Source organism: Microchirus variegatus, assembly GCF_963457635.1.
Source record: "Microchirus variegatus genome assembly, chromosome: 6".
Taxonomy (NCBI): domain Eukaryota; kingdom Metazoa; phylum Chordata; class Actinopteri; order Pleuronectiformes; family Soleidae; genus Microchirus; species Microchirus variegatus.
The window spans coordinates 31178589-31204079 of record NC_139807.1 but is presented as its reverse complement, the minus strand read 5'-3'; the positions used below and the strand labels follow the sequence as shown (position 1 = coordinate 31204079).

At 42.7% G+C, this 25491-nt stretch overlaps 1 protein-coding gene across 1 annotated transcript; it reads left to right on the top strand.

Annotated features, from left to right (window-relative positions):
• Positions 1-15163: 15163 nt before the first annotated feature.
• Positions 15164-21727, top strand: adprhl1 (ADP-ribosylhydrolase like 1; the record flags this gene model as incomplete). Its single annotated transcript, XM_083891289.1, has 7 exons — positions 15164-15377; positions 17701-17865; positions 17985-18110; positions 19369-19509; positions 19850-19977; positions 20750-20882; positions 20975-21727. 7 exons carry the CDS (start codon positions 15164-15166, stop codon positions 21142-21144), a joined length of 1077 nt encoding a protein of 358 aa, XP_083747415.1. The 3' UTR covers positions 21145-21727.
• Between the last annotated feature and the right edge of the window lie 3764 nt (positions 21728-25491).

Below are 25491 nucleotides of genomic sequence, written 5' to 3'. Positions count from 1 at the left end.
TGAGATTCTGTTCAGCAGTTCACGTTAAAGTAGATAGGTTTTGAAGACAGGTTGTAAACACTAACATTTCCTTTTTTAGGTTCCGTCGACAAGTGGTGAGTCCATATTTTATTCTTTGGGGAGCGACCTTGTTGGCCTCCATGTGTGCTAGGATTAGCAGAGTAGGGAAATATACATTTTGTTGTTTTTCATACCTTGTGGGCCAAACCCCTTACTTTCAAACTTTCGGACTTTACGTCAAAGTAAGTAACACCAGGCCTACGGGCTCATCGCTCTTCCGGCCGCCGTGCCGATCTGTCGTGTCCTGGCCCTCCTGTTTTAATGAATATGTCTGTAAAAATAATGTAATTTGAGGGATAGTGATGGAGGACCAGATCTTATATTAGGTTTAAATAGATGGTTTAATGTAAAATAAATGTCTGTTTTGCCTTGTACACTATGTCACAAGGTTTAGGCTTCTTGGCCACTGTGCCTTTTTTATTTTTATTTTCCATCGTGGCCATTAATCAACTGCTAGCCCTAGTACGCACAAATAAATCCTTGTGATCTACAAACATAGTCTGCCGTCCCGCAGTACAAGTCGGCAATGACGGCCGTCTACCCTCACGGCCCATTTGTATTGTTGGACTGGCTTTTGCGCGCTTAGGAACTGTACATGGATGCCAAGCGCATCCGTGTTGGTAAGTAACTAACCCTAACCCTAACATACTTTCCTTTGGCAGCGCATCTAGAAGAGGAGCACCGACATCCGTGAATGTCCAACATAATTAGATGGCGTTTTAGTTTAGTTTAAAACTTGGTGGTAAGAGCAGTTTGACTTTATTGTTTGGCCGCTGTGCCAATACTATACCTCCTCTGATCTTTTTCACAGCTGTCTATTGATTCTTCATGGCTATGAAATCTGTACTGTCACGACTGTGTTTACCAGACTAGAGTTTCTCATCCGTTTTGTTTCCTACTACGTTTCCCTGGTTACTGAATGGAGTGTGAGTGATGACTGACTTGGACTGACATTAATCTGACCTTTGGACCAAGACCAATACTCTTTATTGACTTTCCTGGACTGACTTTGTCTTTGTCTCGTCTGTCTGGTCTCCTGTCTCATGTGTCTGTCCATCTGATTGTCTCATGTCTGTCCTGTTTGTCTGTCTGTCCTCCATGTATCTGGTCTCCTGTCTGTCTTATTGTCTTGTCTGTCCTCCGTTTGTCTGTCTGTCTTGCGTTTCGGTCTTGTTGTGTCTGTCCACTGTCTGTCTTGTGTCTGTTTCTGTCTTATTGTCATGTGTCTGTTTGTCCTGTGTTGGGTTTAGTCAAGGTCTCCACTTAAATGCCTGGTTTTAAAGTTGATTTAAGAGTTGATTATGAAGCTAAACTTTGATTTATATGCAAGTGTAGTCACATTAGGTTTTAGGTGTCATCAGCCCATGGATAATGTTATGAAATACTTTACATCTGGCTCTTGTTGGCACAGTTTTGTTGTCAGTTTTTAGTCTTAAACTTTATGCACTGCCGTCAGCCTTTGTAGTCACCAACTGATAATACTAATAATTAATTTTATTTATTAAGCACTTTACATTTCTTTTAAAAGAATCTCAAAGTGCAACATAACTATATTACAACTTTGATGCTGACTTGTCTCACTGTCGAGTTTATTTCCTTCTAAAGTCTGGGGTTGAACCTTTCTGTGTTCATAGTCTTTTTGCGCGTCATGTTGGGAGGCCTCCCAGCAGGGGATTTATGTTCCCCTGCAAAACCGTTACTCGTCTTAGGGATGCAGGCCTATCCTGCATAGTTTATTTCCTAAATGGGATAGTTGGGTTGCAGGTTTAGAGCGCGTTTAGTTTCTTTAGAAGGACACAAACCTGGCAGCGAGACAACTCAGATTATTTAATTGAAGGCTAAGCCAAATATCTTTTGCTATGACAAATTGAAATACATTTTATTATGTGGGCTGAATTCCAGGAGTCATGATGTTTAGGGAATCAGACAGAATTTGTTAGTGTACCCTCTTGTAGCAGGAGTGAGCAGCTGCAGCTTCTAAAATTTATTTTTCGTTATTTGATTTGTTTCTAGGATTGACTTGGTGTCTGGAGCTTTGTGTTTAACCCTAATCATGTAAACACAAGTGGTCTTTTGCCTCCTATTTGCACAGCTGGTGATAGGACTTTATGGTTTGCCCAACATGGGAGTTTTGAAGGAGCATAGGGTTAACTACTAGCTTGTAGAGTCATTAGGACGATGCTTAATTCTCATTTCTTGGTTGGTTGCATGAGAAACTGCCATCTGTCAGTGTAGAACAGGAAAGGCAGGTATAGTTTAGGGAGGGCATCCATGGGTGGACCCTGATGTGAGGACCTGTCGCACTTGACCAGGTGAGCTACCTGAAAATTTTGTCATTTGTTTTTTTTTTTCTTGTGACTTATCAAATTCTGCCTTTGTTTTGTAGAGACGATGAAGGCTGCAGCAGATTTCTGGATCAGAGGACTCCATGGTTGACACAAGACCTGGAGAAGACCCTTCTATGATGATGACAGATGATCTGATCCTTCTGTGATGAGGCCTCTTTTCCACAGGATGTCTTCAGGTATGTTCTTTCAGATAGTACTGAAGTTGTTTAATCCATTTTTTTTTCCTTGTGACTTATCAAATTCTGCCTTGTTCTGTAGAGACGATGAAGGCTGCAGCAGATTTCTGGATCGCAGGACTCCATGGTTGACACCGTGACCTGGAGAAGTCCCATCCTGGATGATTGCCCCAGATGATCCGACTCTTATGGAGCAACTGGACGCAAAACAAATTTCAGACCTTGTCTGACAAAGTATTATCTATCTATACGATGAGGACCTTGCCCCAAGATGAACTGACCCCCTCCCCTTCTACGGAGAGGCCTCTTTTACACAGGATGTCTTCAGGTACGTTCTTTCAGATAGTACTCAAGTTGTTTTATCCATTTTTTTTTCTTGTGACTTATCAAATTCTGCTATGTTTTGTAGAGATGATGAAGGCTGCAGCAGATTTCTGGATCGGAGGACTCCCTGGTGGACACCACAACCTGGAGAAGTCCTGTCCTGGATCGCTGCAATGAGGACTTCAACCCAGATGAGCCGACCCTTCTATGACGACGCCTCTTTTCCACACAATGTCTTCAGGTATGTTTTTTCAGATGTTTCTTAATTTGTTTAATCCATATTTACTTAATACTAAAGTGTGCTGACTCCCTTTTTATTTTTAGATATTGGACCAAACTGAACACATGACTCAATGGCTGCTACATCACTCTGCCCAACAGGACCTGGACACTGAGATTTTTTTTTTTTTTAAATGGACTTTACCATCTAAAGCCAAAACCCCTGTGCAATTTAAGTCTTAAACTTTATGCACTGCCATCAGCCTTTGAAGTCGCAAACTTAATTGTAATTCAACATTTATGCTGAATTGTCTCACTGTCGAGTTTATTTCCCTCTAAAGTCTGGGGTTGAACCTTTCTGTGTTCATAGTCTTTTTGCGCGTCATGTTGGGAGGCCTCCCAGCAGGGGATTTATGTTCCCCTGCAAAACCATCCGTTACTCGTCTTAGGGATGCAGGCCTATCCTGCATAGTTTATTTCTAAAATGGGATAGTAGGGTTGCAGGATTAGAGCGCGTTTAGTTTCTTTAGGAGGAAACAAACCTGGCAGAGAGACAACTCAGATTATTTAATTGAATGTTATGCCAAATGTTACTACTTTTATCTTTTGACATGACGAATTGAAAGAAAACCTTTTTATTGTTATGGCTGAATTCCAGGAGTCATGTTTACAGAATTTGTTCAAGTGTTGAGACTTTTGTGCAAGTCATCTTTTGTAGCAGGAGTGAGCAGCTGCAAACTGAAAACAAATAAAAAGTTAACTTAAATGATTTGGTTTGAATGGTTTGTGTTTATAAGAAATTTAAAAATAAAATATCACAAGAAGCTGAAAAATCTGAGAATATAAAACTGATTACTAAAGATTATTAAAAGTAGTTGGTAAATTTAGTAAATGTTACAGCCCTGATTAGGAAATGACTGACACGTGACAAAGTTATGTTTAAAAATAAATGTAAAACGTATTGTGCTTTTTTACAGGTTTGTCATGCTTCAAAAATTGCACTTTTCTCCGTTTGTTTGGTCCAGAAAATGTTGCTCTGTGTTCCCTAAACTTAGAAAAGCTCATCCTCAAATGTCTTGTTTTGTCCACAAACCAAAAATTATTTCGTAAAAAATGTGTCACATGGAGAAAAAAAACAGAAAATACACTCAAGAAGCTGCAAAATCAGACCTTGTTTTTATTACAAAATTATAAGTGATTAAGGATGCAAAACTCAGAATTGAAGGTGGTGAACTTAAATGTAGTTTGTAAATAATATATTGTGGCACAATCTAATCTAATGGTAACAAAATGGACTCTAACTCTGAGTTGAGGAGTCTTGATAAGCAGACGTGGAAAGTAATGAATTACATTTACTGAAGTATTTGTTTTTTTTGAAGTACTGTACTTTGCTATGTTAAGTTACATCTGTTACGAGTACATTTTTGGCTTAACTTAACTTAAACATTTTTTTAAAATAATGCACAGTAATAATCAGCTCTCTGAAATGTTACACAGTACGTTTTGTGTGTATTTGTTTTTGTGCTGTGTAATGCTACATTTAAAGAAACACTAACTTAACAAAGAATGTCAATGTGGAGTATTGGGGCCACATTGAGGAAAAAACAATTAAATATAAATTCTAGTTCTTATAATGCATCCATGTAAAAATCTCAAAACGGAAGACGAAGAAGAAAACTAACCAACATTAGGCAACAGCAGTACGATGTTACGCCTACCTTTAAGAACCACACGAAGCAGAACTCTCCGATGTGCTAGGAACATCCATGGTCACCACCCGATGCATACTTTGTCAAATGGGCAGAGCGAGAACACTTCTGGGTATGAGAGCCATGCTCACTTTCTTGAAATGGTACAGAACTTGGACTGAGGAATGGCCATTATCCCGATAGTGTATGTTCAAGTTTATTTTAATGCGTTAAGTTGGTTGTGTAAACACAGCCCGACTTCCTCAAGCTTTTATTTTGTTACATCCGGTTACCGGCAGTGTGAATTTGCAGTTTTTAAACTGATATGGCTGCGAGGGAAAAGACCTGCTTTTCGGCGGTGCCTGTGGCCAGAACTGGGAACCTGGAGAACTTTTTTTGTGGGCTCTGGCTACACGCTGCCCGCTCGCTCCGACTGCACGCTCTGCAGCCGGGCACCCTTCAGGAGCAACGAGACTGACCCGGTAAATGTCAGCTTAAAGCGGCGACTTGCCGTCATGTCCAATTATTTTACAGTGTGTTCCCTTTTAATGTGTGTTTTGAAGTTTTTTCTAAGAATCGTTCTGAAACAAAGGCCGCATGTTATTTTTTTGTGACGATCTGCTCTTCGGGCTGCCATGGTCATGGATGCTGGAGACGCCCTGGACGCTGGTTGGGTTCGCCCTGGACGCTGGTTGGGTTCGCCCTGGACGACGCTGGAGTCGCCCTGCTCGCTGTCTTGCAGCAGGTTTTGAAGTGGCGGACAAAGTATTTCCAATGATTTTGCACTGTGTTGCCTTTCAATGTGTCTTTTGAAGTTTTTTCTAAAGATCGTCATGAAACAAAGACCACATGTTATTTTTTTGTGCCTTGCCAACAATATTTTTTTGTTATGATCTGCTCTTGGGGTCGCTAAAGGCGCCCTGGTCGTTCGAGACGCCCTGGTCGCTGGTTGGGTTCGCCCTGGACGCTGGTTGGGTTCGCCCTGGACGACGCTGGAGTCGCCCTGCACGCTGTCTTGCAGCAGGTTTTGAAGTGGCGGACAAAAAATTTCCAATGATTTTGCACTGTGTTGCCTTTCAATGTGTCTTTTGAAGTTTTTTCTAAAGATCGTTATGAAACAAAGACCACATGTTATTTTTTTGTGCCTTGCCAACAATATTTTTTTGTTATGATCTGCTCTTGGGGTCGCCCTGGTCGCTGGAGGAGCCCTGGTCGCTGGAGGTGCTCTGGTCGCGGGAGTTGCCCCGGTCGCGGGAGTTGCCCCAGTCGCTGGAGTCGCCCCGGTCGCTGGAGTCGCCCCGGTCGCTGGAGTCGCCCCGGTCGCTGGAGTCGCCCCGGTCGCTGGAGTCGCCCCGGTCGCTGTCTTGCAGCAGGTTTTGAAGTGCCGGACAAAATATTCCTTTCTCACAATGACTTTTGTGCAAAAGCCACAGTGATAATGACTGTTTTGCAGACAGCCAAGGTGGCATTTGTAGATACTGTATCCTGAAAGACAGTTTGGAAAAGTGATTTAAAAGTTTCAAGAAACAAAACATTTTTTTATTTTATCAGGGGCATCTATAAAAACGCAGGAATTTCTAAACTTTTTCCGAAAAAATCTAAATTCTCCACAAGAGTGAAAATAAAATGCACATGGACTAAAGATTCTCTACACATTAAGTACAGTACATATCATGGATGAAATGGCACTTACCACCATACTGCACTCTTGTCCGTCTGTGACACTGCAGATGTGCCACAAGCTTTGGGTAGCTCCCCTTCGTATGGCAAAATGGACACTGGAAAGTGTCCATTTTTGAGTCGCATCTCTTCAGCTCAGGACCTGCTCCATTAGTAAACGTAGTGTTGTTCTGTAAGAGAATTTTAACATTTAAATTTATTTTGTATTTTTAACATTGGAAAATGTTTAATCCACAATCAAGTAGTAATTAACTGCATTGCATTTGCCTGTAAGACTTTCCCTGAATTATATATTGTTATTTGCATGCATAGCGAGTTAGCGACATGCAATTAACTATTTACATTTTTCAGAAAGTTGGCAGGGATTACAGGCGCCTGTAATCGCCTACAGTTTCCACTCACCGTAGACACCGCAGTCACTACGAATAGTGGAGGCGAGGTGGATGATGGAGTCACCCTGGTTGATATAGTCACCGGCGATATGGGAGTCGCTGTGCTTGTTGGTGTCACCGTGGTTGAGGGAGTCACCATGAATAGTGGAGTCGAGGTGGATGCTGCGGTCACTGTGGTTGCTGCAGTCACTGTGGTTGCTGGAGTCACCGTGGTTGAGGGAGTCACCCTGAATAGTGGAGTCGAGGTGGATGCTGCGGTCACCGTGGTTGCTGGAGTCACCCTGGATGCTGGAGTCGCCATGATTAGTGGAGTCGTGGATGCTGGAGTCGCCATGAATAGTGGCGTCAAGGTGGTTGCTGGAGTCGCTGTGGTTGCTGCAGTCGCCGTGGTTGCTAGAGTCACTGTGGTTGCTGGAGTCACTGTGGTTACTGGAGTCACCGTGGTTACTGGAGTCGCCATGAATCGTGGCGTCAAGGTGGTTGCTGGAGTCACTGTGGTTGCTGGAGTCACTGTGGTTGCTGGAGTTGCCATGAATAGTGGAGTCAAGGTGGTTGCTGGAGTCACTGTGGTTGCTGGAGTCACCGTGGTTACTGGAGTCGCCATGAATCGTGGCGTCAAGGTGGTTGCTGGAGTCACCGAGGTTACTGGAGTCGCCATGAATCGTGGCGTCAAGGTGGTTGCTGGAGTCGCCGTGGTTGCTGCAGTCACTGTGGTTTCTATCTTGCAGCAGGTTTTGAAGTGCCGGACAAAATATTCCTTTCTCTCAATGACTTTTGTGCAAAAGCCACAGTGATAATGACTGTTTTGCACACAGCCAAGGTGGCATTTGTAGATACTGTATCCTGAAAGACAGTTTAGAAAAGTGATTCAGAAGTTTCAAGAAACAAAACCATACATTTTTTTATTTTATCAGGGGCATCTATAAAAACGCAGGAATTTCTAAACTTTTTCCGAAAAAATCTAAATTCTCCACAAGAGTGAAAATAAAATGCACATGGACTAAAGATTCTCTACACATTAAGTACAGTACATATCATAGATGAAATGGCCCCAGGATTAGTTTGCTTATTGTGAGTGTCTGATTCTCAAAACGATGAGTTTGATTGTCACAGAACAAACAGAAATAACATCATATTTGATAATATGTAAGGCTCATGGGGAAATGAAGGCCTTTCAGCATTGAAATAAAAAAACATTTGATAATACAGATGCACTTACCACCATACTGCACTCTTGTCCGTCTGTGGCACTGCAGATGTGCCACAAGCTTTGGGTAGCTCCCCTTCGTATGGCAAAATGGACACTGGAAAGTGTCCATTTTTGAGTCACATCTCCTCAGCTCAGGACCTGCTCCATTAGTAAAAGTAGTGTTCTGTAAGAGAATTTTAACATTTAAATTTATTTTGTATTTTTAACATTGGAAAATGTTTAATCCACAATCAAGTAGTAATTAACTGCATTGCATTTGCCTGTAAGACTTTCCCTGAATTATATATTTTTATTTGCATGCATAGCGACATGCAATTAACTATTTACATTTTTCAGAAAGTTGGCAGGGATTACAGGCGCCTGTAATCGCCTACAGTTTCCACTCACCGTAGACACCGCAGTCGCTACGAATAGTGGAGGCGAGGTGGATGATGGAGTCGCCCTGGTTTCTATAGTCACCGGCGATATGGGAGTCACTGTGCTTGTTGGTGTCACCGTGGTTGCTGGAGTCACCGTGGTTGAGCGAGTCACCCTGAATAGTGGAGTCGAGGTGGATGCTGCGGTCACTGTGGTTGCTGGAGTCACCCTGGTTGCTGGAGTCACCATGAATAGTGGCGTCAAGGTGGTTGCTGGAGTCGCTGTGGTTGCTGCAGTCGCCATGGTTGCTGGAGTCACCGTGGTTACTGGAGTCGCCATGAATCGTGGCGTCAAGGTGGTTGCTGGAGTCGCCGTGGTTGCTGGAGTCACTGTGGTTGCTAGAGTCACTGTGGTTTCTATCTTGCAGCAGGTTTTGAAGTGCTGGACAAAATATTCCTTTCTCTCAATGACTTTTGTGCAAAAGCCACAGTGATAATGACTGTTTTGCACACAGCCAAGGTGGCATTTGTAGATACTGTATCCTGAAAGACAGTTTAGAAAAGTGATTCAGAAGTTTCAAGAAACAAAACCATACATTTTTTTATTTTATCAGGGGCATCTATAAAAATGCAGGAATTTCTAAACTTTTCCGAAAAAATCTAAATTCTCCACAAGAGTGAAAATAAAATACACATGGACTAAAGATTCTCTACACATTAAGTACAGTACATATCATGGATGAAATGGCCCCAGGATTAGTTTGTTTATTGTGAGTGTCTGATTCTCAAAGGGATGAGTTTGATTGTCACAGAACAAACAGAAATAACATCATATTTGATAATATGTAAGGCTCATGGGGAAATGAAGGCCTTTCAGCATTGAAATTAAATAATATTTGATAATACAGATGCACTTACCACCATACTGCACTGTTGTCCGTCTGTGGCACTGCAGATGAGCCACAAGTTTTGGGTAGCTCCCCTTCGTATGGCAAAATGGACACTGGAAAGTGTCCGAGTCGCATCTCCTCAGCGCAGGGCCTGCTCCATTAGTAAAAGTAGTGTTGTTCTGTAAGAGAATTTTAACATTTAAAAATGTGCAGTCACCGTGGTTGGAGTCACCGTGGTTGAGGGAGTCACCATGAATAGTGGAATCGAGGTGGTTGCTGGAGTCAACATGGTTGCTGGAGTCACCCTGGATGGTGGAGTCACCCTGGTTGAGGGAGTCACCATGAATAGTGGAGTCGAGGTGGTTGCTGGAGTCACCCTGGATAGTGGAGTCGAGGTGGATGCTGTGGTCACCGTGGTTGCTGGAGTCGCCATAGTTGCTGGAGTCACCGTGGTTGAGGGAGTCACCGTGGTTGAGGGAGTCGCCGTGAATATTGGAGTCGAGGTGGTTGCCACAGTCACCGTGGTTGAGGGAGTCACCATGAATAGTGGAGTCGAGGTGGATGCTGCGGTCACCGTGGTTGCTGGAGTCGCTGTGGTTGCTGCAGTCACCCTGGATGGTGGAGTCGCCATGAATAGTGGAGTCAAGGTGGTTGCTGGAGTCGCCCTGGATGCTGGAGTCACCATGAATAGTGGCGTTACCGTGGTTGCTGGAGTCACTGTGGTTGCTGGAGTCACTGTGGTTGCTGGAGTCACCGTGGTTGCTGGAGTCACCGTGGTTGCTGCAGTCACCGTGGTTGCTGCAGTCACCGTGGTTGCTGCAGTCACCGTGGTTGCTGGAGTTGCCATGAATAGTGGAGTCGAGGTGGTTGCTGCAGTCACTGTGGTTGCTGCAGTCGCCGTGGTTGCTGCAGTCACTGTGGTTGCTGCAGTCGCCGTGGTTGCTTCGGTCGCCGTGGTTGCTGCAGTCACCGTGGTTGCTGGAGTCACCATGAATCGTGGCGTCAAGGTGGTTGCTGGAGTCACCATGAATAGTGGAGTCATGGTGGATGCTGGACTCACCATGAATCGTGGCATCAAGGTGGTTGCTGGAGTCGCCCTAGTTGCTGGACTCACCATGAATCGGGGCCTCAAGGTGGCTGGAGTCGCCCTGGTTGCTGGAGTCACCATGATTCGTGGCCTCAAGGTGGCTGGAGTCGCCCTGGTTGCTGGAGTCGCCATGAATCGGGGCCTCAAGGTGGTTGCTGGAGTCACCATGAATCGTGGCATCAAGGTGGTTGCTGGAGTCGCCCTGGTTGCTGGACTCACCATGAATCGGGGCCTCAAGGTGGCTGGAGTCGCCCTGGTTGCTGGAGTCACCATGAATCGGGGCCTCAAGGTGGTTGCTGGAGTCATGGTGGATGCTGGACTCACCATGAATCGTGGCCTCAAGGTGGTTGCTGGAGTCGCCCTGGTTCCTGGAGTCACCATGAATCGTGGCGTCAAGGTGGTTGCTGCAGTCGCCGTGGTTGCTAGAGTCACTGTGGTTGCTGGATTCACTGTGGTTACTGGAGTCACCGTGGTAACTGGAGTCGCCATGAATCGTGGCGTCAAGGTGGTTGCTGGAGTCACTGTGGTTGCTGGAGTCACTGTGGTTGCTGGAGTCACCGTGGTTACTGGAGTCGCCATGAATCGTGGCGTCAAGGTGGTTGCTGGAGTCACGGTGGTTGCTGGAGTTGCCTTGGTTGCAAGAGTCACCGTGGTTGCTGGAGTCGCCGTGGTTGCTGCAGTCGCCGTGGTTGCCGCAGTCACCGTGGTTGTTAGAGTCACTGTGGTTGCTAGAGTCACTGTGGTTTCTGTCTTGCAGCAGGTTTTGAAGTGCTGGACAAAATTTTCCTTTCTCACAATGACTTTTGTGCAAAAGCCACAGTGATAATGACTGTTTTGCACACAGCCAAGGTGGCATTTGTAGATACTGTATCCTGAAAGACAGTTTAGAAAAATGATTCAGAAATAACATCATATTTGATCATATGTAAGGCTCATGGGGAAATGAAGGCCTTTCAGCATTGAAATTAAATAATATTTGATAATACAGATGGACTTACCACCATACTCTACTCTTGTCCGTCTGTGGCACTGCAGATGAGGTACAAGCTTTGGGTAGCTCCCCTTCATATGGCAAAATGGACACTGGAAAGTGTCCGAGTCGCATCTCCTCAGCTCAGGGCCTGCTCCATTAGTAAAAGTAGTGTTGTTCTGTAAGAGAATTTTAACATTTCAATTTATTTTGTATATTAAACACTGGAAAATGTGCTTGGCTATATGACTTTCCTGGTCCCAAAATGATTTGTAGGCTAACTGAAATGAATCAAATCACACTTGTTGACCGTGATTCAACAGAACTTTGTATTTGTATATGTGAAATATATCATTCATCAAATCTTTTATCTCAACAATTGTAGAACTGAGGTCACACGTTTTCAAATTAGAAAAGCTGTGTGCAACTTCTCAGTCATTTAAAGATTATAAAATAGATAAAAATAAATAAAGAGCATGTAGTTTATCTCATTACAAAATCTTATCATACATTTACGAGAATAAAGTCGTAAAAAATTCTAACCTGTTGTTTTAGAAGAGGAGAGTTGTTATAATGAGGGCCGTGGAGCATTTCGTATCAATACTTTAAAAAGAAAATGCATCTTTTTCGCAGAAAGACCCAGGCGGAAGTGCATTTGTGGAGGGGGGTAAATAGCTGGGACTAGTCGACTGCGAGGTTATCAGTGGATGCATCAGCGGTTTCGTGGTTTCTCAATAAACTATCCGACGAAGATAATTGATTTTATCCTTTGCTCACTTGGTCTTCATTCAAATAGTATGAACAAACATATATATACTCACAACTGTAGCTGTCAACTCCATCGATATTATTGTCAACTACTCTCAGACTCGACTTTCTCTTCTGGTCCGTCACTCTAAGACGTCCGTGCACAACATGAACAATGACAACAATTCCCATTGCTACACACGCCGGCAGTATTGTACGACATCACGTAAATGTACGACTTTAATCTCTTAAATGTACGACTTTATTGTCGTAAATGTACGACTTTATTGTCGTAAATGTACGACTTTATTCTCATAATTGTAAGACTTTAATCTCCTAAAAGTACGATTTAATTCTCGAAGTGTGTGGTTTTAGTTTTTCTCTCGTGCCGTGAATCCACGTCCCCAAGTAAAACAATTTTCAAAATAAAAGCTCGCGTCCGGTCTTGTCAATAATAGCTTTTTAAAGAAACGGTAAAAGTAATCAAACTAATACGTATTAGTATATATTTATACTACTACTTATTTAAAAAAATACCTTACGTAAAAAATGTAATGGAAAAAATATACAGAACATAAAATGAGTAGTACATAGAGAAAAATAAATGTATTGTTCAATATCAGATAACATTATTGGAAGTAACATAATAGTTGTGGAAAGTCATTTTTACACAGAATACAGAGCCTACAAAGTTTAATGGCAGTTTTTTTTAAATTATTGTTTAATTAGTTTTGTGCATAAAATATCAGTAAACTAAAAAAAAAAAAAAAAAATTAAAAAAAGCACATTCTATAACACAGTAGGATTTTTTTCTATTTATTTATTTCGTGTTTATTTAGTGTCACACCAAAGAACAGACAATTACAGACTGACTTGCCCAATGACAACACATCGTCCTATATACCAGCCACTGACATCGGACTCATCATAACTCATCAAAACATACATATTTTCTCACAACCATGAGAAGCCAGATCCAGTCAAGAGTTCACAGGAGACACATCCAGGATTCATTTTAAAACCAGGTGTGAGTGGTGCTGGTTACCCACATGTGACCAGATCAAAAAGTGAAGGCTGTTAAATCCAGGCCTGAACTGGGTCTAGTACAGCCAGATTTTTGACACAAGTACTGTACGTACAAGCACGTGACCACATCAGTGATATTGCTGCAGTGACCTGTGACCTGTAGAGGTCTGTCATGTCCTGCCATGTAATAAAGATGGATTACTCCCTTTGTAATGACTAACTACACTGGAAATAATTACCTTTTATTACATATACAAACTCAGCTGAAATGCTTCAGACTTGAGTCTCCTATCAAATCAGGATGAAGGTTCATAGTGATTTTAGTGACACTTTATTTGACCACTAGTGATAGGTATTTGGTATATATCATCATGTCAACACACATCTACTGTTTTCAACAGTTTGTTTACTTTATTAGATGGTTCTGACACATTTACTATGGATGAAACAATACCACTTTTTCGTGTCTTTTACATTTACTTCTTTTAGGGCATACATTATGAATAAAGTACTTTTCATTGATGTAGGTATATGCATTAAAAATTAAAATCAGTGCATGTCTAATAAAAATCAATATATTTGGTGATATGGTGATATTTATTTCTGAATCTATATCTGAATATATATCTGAACTTGCAGACCACATTAATAAACATTAATAAACATAGGCCCCAGGTTGAAAAATACTGGAATTCCCCTTTTAAGGGCATTTAGACCTGAGAGTCAGCAGGATTTAAAGGTGCATTATGTAATGAATCTAAAGCAACTGGCCATAAAGATCCTCCTAATATGTCACAGAGACTCAGGAATAATGTTCATATAACAAACTGAACTCGCCAACAACAACAGTACAGACAAAATATTTGCATTAAAAAAAAATATTTTGCAGACTGCAAATCATGTTTTATGTTTTGAAATCAGTTTTGGCGTCATGTGGCGCCACCTACCGCCGTCTACCAATCATAGCAGTCAGTAGAGTCTCAGCTGCCGAGCAACCAGGGGTTGCCAGTTACGTCAGAAAAAAACGAAACCTAAAAGACCTCGGTGTTTTGAATTTGAACGTAGTAACCGTTTTTGACCACATTCTTACATATGGCGCCTTTAATAAACAATAGGCCCCAGGTTGAAAAATACTGGAATTCACCTTTTAAGGACATTTAGACCTGAGAGTCAGCAGGATTTAACACTCAAAAACTAAATAAAGTGAGTAGTAAAAGCGAAATATTATATCTGTGTTTTCTGCTGGGAAAGTGTTGTCCTTGTGTTCAGGTCAGCTTGGTTACAGTTGTCTCTTATCAGCTTGCATTCCTGCTGCATCTCATCATCATCACAGGCTCTTCTGGTCATTCCTGGTCTCTAGTTATGTTCAGGTCAACATTCACAGACGGGTCAACGGGGCACGTACATTATTTAAGGAAAGAGTTGAGTGAAAAAGGGAATTAAAGTAAGGAAACGTGTTGATATGTAACCGGAGAGTTGATTGGCGATGAGTTTGGAGATGATTCATAAAAAAAAAAAGTTTAAAATAGTGAGGATTAAGAGGGGCTCAGTGTGGGTGGAGTTATCAGCTGGGATGATGCTCCAGCCTTTTACCCTGCTCCCCATGGGGGGGCTGGTGGCATGTCAACAAAGTCTGAAACCAGCTGACTCCAGCTGACTCCAGCCCAGCGACGCATTAGCATCTCTCCCAGTTCCTCTTCCTCCTTCACATCCAACCATTCAGCTGACAGACGCCGGGGGCCGTGGGGATTGCCTTTTTAGGAGACACCTGATCGCTGCTGAGCTCAATGAGCTGCCCGACACAAAGAAGCCGCGCTTTGATAGTGTGATGCCTTTGTCTGCGGGAGGGTGGGTGTGTGTCCACTGTTGGTATGAGATGACTGAGGTAGTGTGATCATGTAGAGGAGGCTGCTGAGGTTTTTTTTCTACAGCGTTCATTGTTCTATTTCGATTAGCGAGGTGAGCTAACGTGACCAGAGAGACCGGTATCATGGAGAAATTCAAGGCAGCCATGGTCTTGGGCGCCGTCGGTGATGCTTTGGGCTACAGGAAGGGCAACTGGATGTGCTGCACATCGGGCAAGAAGATCCAGGAGGAGCTGGCGTCTCTGGGGGGACTGGGGTCCCTGAAACTGGACCCCGAGAACTGGCCCCTCAGCGATGCAACGCTGATGCACATGACCACAGCAGAAGCTCTGATAACAGGTAGGGACACGGTGTAAGACCTACTTCATCTTTATCTCATTCAAGAGTATTTCAGATACAGGCCTCTACCAAACGGTTGATTCGTCTGTTCATAATAAACCTGGTTTTCATAATTCATAAAGTACAACATTCAGAACAAGTGACATTAAGTGTTAGTGAGTTTTCAATGAGATATAGTGACTTAAAGTGTGGTCGACCAAATGGTTGAGTAGTACCTTAAAGGGTTCCAAAAGGGTTCTTCTACAAGGGCTGAGGTTCTACCTGGAACCACTTGCTTCTGAAAAAACCTTTTCCAGAAGAAAGGGTTTTTAAAGGGTTCTTGGTAACACTAATGGTTCCAGTAAGAACCACTTTGATCAAAAAGGGTTCTCCTATGAAAAAAAACCTTTCTTCGGGAAAGGGTTTTTTCCGAAGCAAATGGTTCCAGGTAGAACCTCAGCCCTTGTAGAAGGATCCTTTTGGAACCCTTATTTCTAAGAGTGTATGAGGACAAGCCGAAGAACCTTACATGGTTCTAGTTAGCACTTTTATTTCTCAGTGTACTGAATATTATATCAGTCCAATACAGCCTTTTAACCTCCTTAACACCAAAACACATAAATAATAATAATCATAATAATACATATGTGATGATCCCATAACCAGGCATTTAAAAAAAATGATTTGCTTTGTTTTCCTTTTAAAAAAAAAAGTTAATTCATTCTACATTTAACCTTTTTATTTCATCATAATATGATATGTCCTTAAAATACAAACACAGCTTCACAACTTTTAATCTCCAGACGGACCGGAATAGCTTCAGTGTGACCGTGTCATGGCAGATCAGACCAGAATGACCAAACCTGCTGACATACCACGATGATGTGATATGATGATGAGACAAAGCTCCGCGTCATCAGCAGAGTTACCAAGAAAAAAAGACTAAAATTAACTGTGTTGGAAAAGCTGATCCACAGTTCTTCTTTATTGAACAATGACAGCTCCGTAATCTGCCCGCGGTCGTGTTTGGCTGCGGATGCTGTTCAAAGCCGACGTGTCAGTGGTCCATGAGAAATGGTGAGGGCTTCTTTTGAGATTAGGAGGCTCTATTTTAGCCACAGTTGCAGGCATGTCGCCCTGTGGCTAAATACAGTTCAGAATGCTAACGCTATGGCTTATCACAGAACTTTAACCATAACCAGTTAACCAGTTCTGCCTAACCACGACTTTAATCTAACCACAGTGAAAATCAGTGTTTATGGCAGAAAAGCTCCCAGAGAGGTAAGAAAGAGCACACACTGAGGTTTATGCAGCTGTTCTGCACAATATTGACTTCCATTCATTTGAAAAAAGCTTCACCAGTTCCTCAGAAATTAAGTTCTGCCTCATTGAGACCAGGTTTTGGGTCACGATGGGGGTCACAAATACATATCCTAACCCTTTATTACCAGTGTTTCCCAATCCTGGTCCTCAGGGGACGCGGCCATGCCATGTTTTAGATCAGGGGTTCTCAAAGTTTTGGTACCTGAGGGCCAGTTTAGGAACCCAACATTGAACTGAGGGCCGCCAAAGGAAAAAAAAAAACGGAAAGAAATCCCATTTGTAATAATTTTAATGACCAGATTGCAGTTCTACAGTTTAGCGTTAAGTAATTTAAGCATTAATATAATAATGCTTTATAATTTACTGGGTAATTACAGTATTTTGGCCATTGTTCTTACCTTCTAATTACAGGTTAATACCAAGTAATACATTTCTGTTACCATATATTTACTGGGTAAATAGCTAGTAATTGGGGGCTGTAGCTACCTGTTTATTACCAACTTATAACCCAATAATACACTAAAATTCACCATATAGAAACCAGGTAAATACCCAGTATTTTTGTTTACACTTATTGGTCTGTATCCAGTAATGTCCAATAAACATTTAACAAGCTTAGTAGCTCCTGGATTAAAACTATCAACTGTAATTCATTGCGGGGCCGCCAGAAATGTTCTATGGTTCTTAACCCTTGAAAAACCATTTATTCGGGAATAACCCTTTTAAAAACCTGAATAAAGGTTTTTAAAAGGGTTCTTGGTAAGACTAAGGGTTCCAGGTGGAACCATTATAAAAAAGGTTCTACCTGGAACCAAAAAGGGTTCTCCTATGAGGACAAACCTATGTTGGATTACTACTGGGGAAAGAAACTCCGCTCGCTCCGCTCCCAAGGCATGCTGGTCCTAATCTGTGGTGCAGCAGGCTGAGGCTAAACTTAGCATCGCGACAGTCACTGCTCATCTTGCGTTGCATGCCAGGCATGAATGACACTCAGTCACTTTGTGTGTGTGTGTGTGTCTAGATTACTGGTGTCTAGAGGACCTGTACCGAGAGCTGGTGCGTCTCTATGTTGACGCCATGGTGTGTCTCCAGGGCAGAGCTCCTGATTCTGCCACAGTGGAAAGCTGCGTTTACCTCAAACCTCACAACTTCCTGCTCGCCTGGCACACGCCCTTCAATGAAAAAGGTCACTGAAGACTTTCTCGCTACATAAACAGAACTTTTTTTTTTTTTTTTGCATTTACAGTATGTGTCCAACGTATAATAATGTAATGCATTTTTTCTGAAAATGTGTGTCGTGTCCAGGGTCTGGGTTTGGGGCAGCAGCTAAGGCAATGTGTGTAGGTATGAGATACTGGCAGCCAGAGAGACTGGACAACCTGCTGGAGGTCAGCATCGAGACGGGCAGAATGACACACAACCACCCCACAGGTGACCAGGGTTTTGAAGATTATCCTAACAAATCTGTATATTTGGGTTATTCCCAGAATTTCCAGAAAGTTACCATTTTAGTTATTTAATCTAATTTAGTTTATTTCATAGGGACAAAGCAGGTCAACGTACACTCTTAGAAATAAGGGTTCCAAAAGAGTCCTTCTACAAGGGCTGAGGTTCTACCTGGAACCATTTGCTTCTGAAAAACCCCTTACAGAAGAAAGGGTTTTTCAAGGGTTCTTGGTAACACTAATGGTTCCAGTAAAGAACCATTTGGATCCAGAGAACCCTTTAAAAACCCTTTCCTGAATAAAGGGTTTAAAAGGGGTTCTTAGTGGAACCCTCCAAAAGGGTTTCAGGTAGAACCTTTAGAAAAAGCTGGAGCCAAAAAGGGTTCCCCTATGAGGACAAGCAGAAGAACCTTATATGGTTTCCAACTCCCGTCCCTAGTTAGGCTTTTTAAGAAAGAAGGTATGAAGAAAGACATCAAAATTACATTACAACACAATAACATGTACACTCTTAGAAATAAAAGTGCTAAGTAGAACCATATAAGGTTCTTCGGCTTGTCCACATAGGAGAACCCTTTTTGGCTCCAGGTAGAACCTTTTTGTAAAGGTTCTTCCTGAAACCCTTTTGGAGGGTTCCTCCAAGAACCCTTTTAAAACCCTTTATTCAGGAAAGGGGTTTTAAATTGTTCTCTGGATCAAAATGGTTCTTACTGGAACCATTAGTGTTACCAAGAACCCTTGATAAGGGGGAAAGGGTTTTTCAGAAGCAAATGGTTCCAGGTAGAACTTCAGCCCTTGTAGAAGAACCCTTTTGGAACCCTTATTTCTAAGAGTGTACCATACATCTAAAATCATACAAAGTCATGACCCATTAAAAATGCTAACGGCTCTGATTTCGTTTCAGCCAGACTTTAACATTTATATTAAAAATCTTAAGGTCTTAGGTTAGTTTTATTTCGGTTGGTAGTGAATTCCACATCTGGGAACCCTTTATAGAAAAGGCTGATTGCCCAAACGAGGTCTTACAGTGTTAGATTTGATTAAATAAGGATGCAATTGTAGTTGGGGAGGCCTGAATCCACACTGTAACACAATATGACATAATATGAGAAAAAAAATCATGGCATGCATATAAAGCTCTGCTTTGATAGGTTTATAATGTCTAATTCATTTATTTGGTGACCTGATGAGGTGTGACCAGGCAGAAGTGGCACTTTGACGTTATCCATCACTCTTTGCTTCAGGCTTCCTCGGCTCCATGACAACGGCGCTGTTCGCATCTTACGCGGTACAGGGGAAATCTCTGGTGACCTGGGGCCGAGAGCTGATGAAGGTCATCCCTCGGGCTGAGGAATACTGCAGGAAGACTATACGACACATGAGCGGTGAGGCTGTGTCTCTCTGTCTGAGCCCTGTTCAGATCCATTCTGAGTGATCTCATCACATACAGAGTCATCTAACCCTGACCTAGGTCTGATCAACCCAAGAGAAGATAAGAAGATAATCCTTTACTATTCCCACAATTGGAAAAATTGTACTTTACAACAAAAAATAAAGAAAAAAATAAACATAATATTTTAGATCTATGAATATACGATGTAGAAATATTTCTAAATAACACTAAATAACAAATGTGGCCTTAGTTTGAAGGTATTATCTGTATGTTCTAAAGTATGGTCATTTACAGTTGCATATTGATGTGTTTGACTGTGCATTCACATGCAGAGTATCAGGAAAACTGGTTCTATTTTGAGGCCAAGTGGCAGTTTTACCTGGAAGAGAGAGAAATAGACCAGGAAGGACAGAACAAACCCTTGTTCCCCGACTGCTACGATGCTGAGGAGACGGACAAGGTAAGGCCAAGCCTCTCCGACAAACTTTTTAAAGGTCACATAGGGTAGTCCTGTTGCACATAGTAACAGAAATGTGTTACTTGGTATTAACCTGTAATTAGAAGGTAAGAACAATGGCCAAAATACTGGGTAATTACCCAGTAAATTATAAAGCGTTATTATTACTTAACGCTAAACTGTAGAACTGCAATCTGGTCTTTAAAATGATTACAAATGGGATTTCTTTTTGGGGTTTTTTGGTTGTTTTTTTTCCTTTGGTGGCCCTCAGTCCAATGTTGGGTTCCTAAATTGGCCCTCAGGTATCAAATCTTTTGAGAACCCCTGATTTAAAGTAACTGGCCATAAAATCCTCCTAATATGTCACAGAGACTCAGGAATAATGTTCATATAACAAAGTGAACTCACCAACAACAACAGTACAGCCAAAATAAGCGCCACCTACCACCGTCAGTCAGTAGAGTCTCAGCTGCCGAGCAAACCACTGGTTGCCAGTTACGTCAGAAAAACGAAACCTTTAAAGACCTCGGTATTTTGAATTTGAACGTAGTAACCGCTTTTGGCCACATTCTTACATATGGCGCCTTTAATATAGGTAAGCAGACCTCCGTAACGTGCGATGGGACCGCTCTGTGGGAGCTTGAATAAACGGAACCGTTCCACTTGTTGGAAACACAGATATTGTGAGAATTACCACCTGACTATCAGTAGCACACACCAGTTTTACATTAAATTGAACATTAAACATCTCTGTGTTTCTTTCCGGTGCACACAGACGTACAAACGATGGAGTTCGGAGGGCTGTGCGGGCCGCAGAGGTCACGATGCCCCCATGATAGCCTACGATGCCCTTCTGGCTGCAGGCAGTGACTGGACTGAACTGTGTAAGCGAGGAATGTTCCACGGAGGTGAGAAATACAACGGTCCACATGTGAGATTTTTTTTTTTCCATTATTTTGCCAGCAGTGGACTTGAAGTGTGAAAACACTTGTTGTTCTAGGTGAGAGTGAAGCCACGGGCCTGATCGCGGGGTGTCTCTACGGCCTCATGCACGGCCAGAACCAGGTTCCTCCGGGTCTGTACCAGGATTTGGACAAACGAGTGCGTCTGGAGGAGCTGGGAGAGGCGCTTCACAAGGCAGCGTCTGCAGAGAAATGCATAGACAAGTAATCCTGATCTTTACGGGTAGATCCCCCACTTCAGTGTCAGTGAAACTACTTCCCTTAAGCCCCACACCGCCCTCTCTCTATTGTTCTCTTTGGTAATGCTTCACTAGTCCTAACTGGATTCCACAGTTCACACACAGTTTTAAGGCCACCTTAGTGACTTTTTCTCTCCAAACTTTAAAGCAACATAATGTAGGATTTCGACCTTCAGATGTTGTCTCGACTTAGCCTAGATTTACACGACAACGATCCGAACACGAACCGCAAAAGTGGCGTTGCGTTCCCACTTTTCATTTAGATGCGTTTAGACGAGCGTCTTTGGGTGGAAATGTGCACGCGTGCGGCGACGCTAAAGTGTGTGAAATTTGATGTAGTTTGCATGCCCGGTGGCTAGGTGGCACTGTGAAGCACTGTCATGCAACAACACCAGGAGCGTGCGCATTCTCCCTAGTAGCGCAAAAGTAGCCCAAACCAAAACATTAACTCGGCGTAATTGCTGAAATGACTCCTGGATAGGTATCAGAGCAGCTAAGGCAACTTGAATGCCCGACTGATGGAAATAATCCGACATGTTTGTTGTTGTTTGTCTGTACTGCACATGGATCTGACGTCAACGCGACGGTGGAGCGTTTTTAAGATTTCCACTCCGGAGGGTGGGTTCATTTCTTTTCTGTTTTTAAGCCCCAAAAACGCTGTAATATTTTGTGCACCCAGTAAGGAACTTTTGGTTTCAGGACCGTGCCACAAAAAGAACTACAACATTCTACTTTACCACTTTAGCTCTGCTAGCGGAGGGCTACTCAACCCAGGGCAAGCTACTGGACGAGTCTATACTATAGCACTGTCTTTTTTTGTTTTTTTGTGTTAGTTTTGTTTCTAGTATCTTGAAAAACAAATCAAAATCATCACATTTGTATAACATGCTATAACACAGTACCTGTTCTGAAGACATGGTTGTTTGCACAGTGCACAGGTATTGCAGGCTAAATCTATTTTTACTGTGGGTGGAACCCAAGAACAAATCCTACATTGTGCTACTTGAAATATGGGAGGATTATACCACTTTTTTCTTTTTTTTCACAACCTTGAATTTGCAGCCCTCACTCACATCCATGTCACATTACAGTTGTGGTGTTGTAACTGTGGCCTGTACTTATTGAAGCATTTAAGTCATGTTTTTATTGCCTTGTGTTTTTCCAGTATCCAATGCAGTGATTTTGGCCACTATTAGACCAATACACATATTGTAGAGGTTCACATCTAATCTAATCGAAATGACAATGAGAGGATAATTTCCTCCTCTTTTCCTTATATTCCTCTCAAGCTAACGTGTATTAACGGCGCAAAGTTACGCTGCATCTTGGAATAATTGATCTGCCTAAAGTCCTTAAGTATATGCGCGAATATTATCTGCTGTGACGCTCTGCAATTTCCTGCTTTTAGCTAAACATATTAATTGAATCAAAGGTGCTTTATGAAGTAATAGTTTGCAGTGTATGTTATCCTTAGTTTCCCAGTGTGAAATGTGTTTGTTTTTTTTACTTTTAACTGTTACACACACACACCAGAACTGAGTAACATTGTTACTGTGTGTTACTGTTTGCACTGTGATATATATCAGGCACAGGTCACTTACCTGTAATTAATATTGACAATGACAATTAAAATGGACCGAGATATGCATGAAGTCCCCGTCTCTTTATCTCAACTGCATCATTTGTTTTAATGGTTATCTTCTTAGTTGGTTGCACAACCGTCCGCTTCAGTTTAATAACTTAATGTTCCCTGAACTAACCGAGTATAACACGTTCACGCTGCTAAAATGCCTCACTTCTCGTCAGAATATCCAGTTTAGTATTGATTGCTCACTCACGTGTGGTAGAAACTTTGCATTGGAAAAACAACCCGAGGTTCTTTAGCTTCATGGTGGTGCCAGTTGGCTTCAGATGGCGACAGGGATTATGGGTGAATTCCAATTCAATTCCTTGCTTAATCCTCAATCTCAAAAATGCGTGAAAAGTGCTCCCTCTAGTGCAAGTGCTGTCCCCATGCTCCAGCATGGGGACAGCGCCGAAAGCATCGAAACGAGTACGCTACAAATTAAGTATTTTCTTTGTTAATAGAGATACAAAAATGATGAAAACCATTGTATTATCTTATTATCCCATATTATGGATTACTGACGTCATTGTTGCGTTACATTTATTTTTATTATCATCTTATAACTAACTGACAACCGGATCGTAATAAATAATCCTGACGTAAATGTGTTCTTCTTCTTCTTCTTCTTTTTTGGAGTTGACACACTGGACGCAGCTTTCGCGTTACTCTGCCCCCTACAGTCTGAAGACGTATCTGCATTTAAGGGGTGTCCCATTTCTAAGTGACAAAAATAACCCTCAACACTTGGTTTTGAGGGCCAGTTAAGATTAAGGGTTGAGCTTGAGGGTTAAGATTGAGGGTTAAGATAGGAATTGGAATTGGCCCTAAGTATGACATGTCCTCTATTCTCCGTAGACCAGATTCTCTGAACACCCGTGTCGGCCCTGACGCCGGTACGCTGAGGAAGTTGGTAAGGGATCGCAACTGCCGTCCAGTGCTGCGAGGGATTCTCGAGAGTCTCCTGCGTTATCTAACGGAGGATCTGCCCAAGCGGTCCACTCAGGAACCAGGACCTGGCACAGTATCAATCACAAACACAAGTAGTCAGAGAATGGAGAGTTCTTTGACTCAATTTCATGCAAATTCCAATATGGATCAGTCGTACGATACATACTCACATACTCCCAAGCGTATGTATCGGCGACTGACCACATTCCAGCTCCTCCAGTCTAAATTTTTAAGGTCTACGCCTAAACCTCACGTCACCGGCCGCCAAAGGGAGGTAGGAACTCTGTCTTTCAACAGAGCAGTGGCAGCTGAGGTTACCCACGGGCCAAGAGACAGGGCCAAAAGACCGAAGAAGAGGGGAGGAGGGAGTGTCGAAGACATGGTGGCCAAATTTGTCACGGCCGAACGGAAAGAAGCGGGCGTGGATACGCTCAAGAAAGAGCCGGTCAAAGCAAGAACGATTGGAAGAGGGATTATCTTTAACTCCTTGATGGAGAGGTTCGAGACCATGGCCACTGTATGCAAGGGAAGTGACTTGAAGGGTTCACAAAAAAGGTCTTCAGGGGAGATTGCCAAGGAGGTGACGGGTAGTGTGAAACAGAGGGTGGCTTGTTATGAAGGGCAACGACAGATGGTCGACCAAACTCTCAACTCTCACAAACAAAGCAAACACAAGCCGGTGACATGTAAATCTGCTGGAAAGCAAATTACAGATCGGCGAGAACAACAACCAGAGCAAGCAGAATACGTTTTTATAAAAGAAACTTCAAATCTGAGTGGTCAAAACCACTTGAAAGAAGAGCGAATGAGCCAAACACGGGAGCAGCCAAAAATCGATCAAAAATCGCATGGATATCGTTCATTAAAACACACAAATAGCCAAGGAAATAACAGTATTCAGGGTCGGGGGTCATGTGTTTATGGTAAAGATCAAACCGCAGCCGATGAAACCCGACGACGCGTCGACCACGGGTTAAAATACGGACAAACGGAGTCGCTCTGTTTCACGTCCGTCTCACAGTGGTCACCACCAGAACCTCACAGAGCTTTTCCACAGGTGCAGGCCTCACTCGGTTGGAACGTGGCGACCGTCGTGACCTGCTCCGCTGTGTGGTCCACAGGTGTAGATTCTTCTCCTACGCAACATTTCCAAGAAAACAAGAGCCCGGTGATGAAGAAGCCAAGTGTGAGGAACCATAGTCCTGGTGAAGATCCACAACGTGCTCAAAGGGAGTTAACTCAACGTGAACCTTCCAAAACAGACCGTGACCTTGTAGAGACCAAAGCAGAGGAGGATCCAGATAGTTCCAGATCAGAGATGACTCGGAGAACGCAGAATCCATACGTCATCCCACGCATTTACAGACTGGATTATCGACAAGATCCTGATCAGACACCAGAACATGAAACTACAACAGTACCACGGCAATCTGGTACTTCCACAGCTGCTCCTCCAAACACTTCACTAATGACGATGAAAATTTGGGAAAAGGACGTTGATCCAAGCCTTCATGACGTCATCGATCCTCATATTATTAAACCAACAGACACTAAGAAAGCACAAGAAAAAGACAGGAAACCTGCAGAGGAACGAGAAAGACTAACTCTGAATGATACGAATGTGCAGCAAAGGTTGAGACTTTCTGAACACCGCTCTGATCATGACGTTCATTTAGAAGGCAGCGACATGGTTGACATTAGCATACCTGAGGTTAAACCTAACCAGCGTGAGCCGACAGAA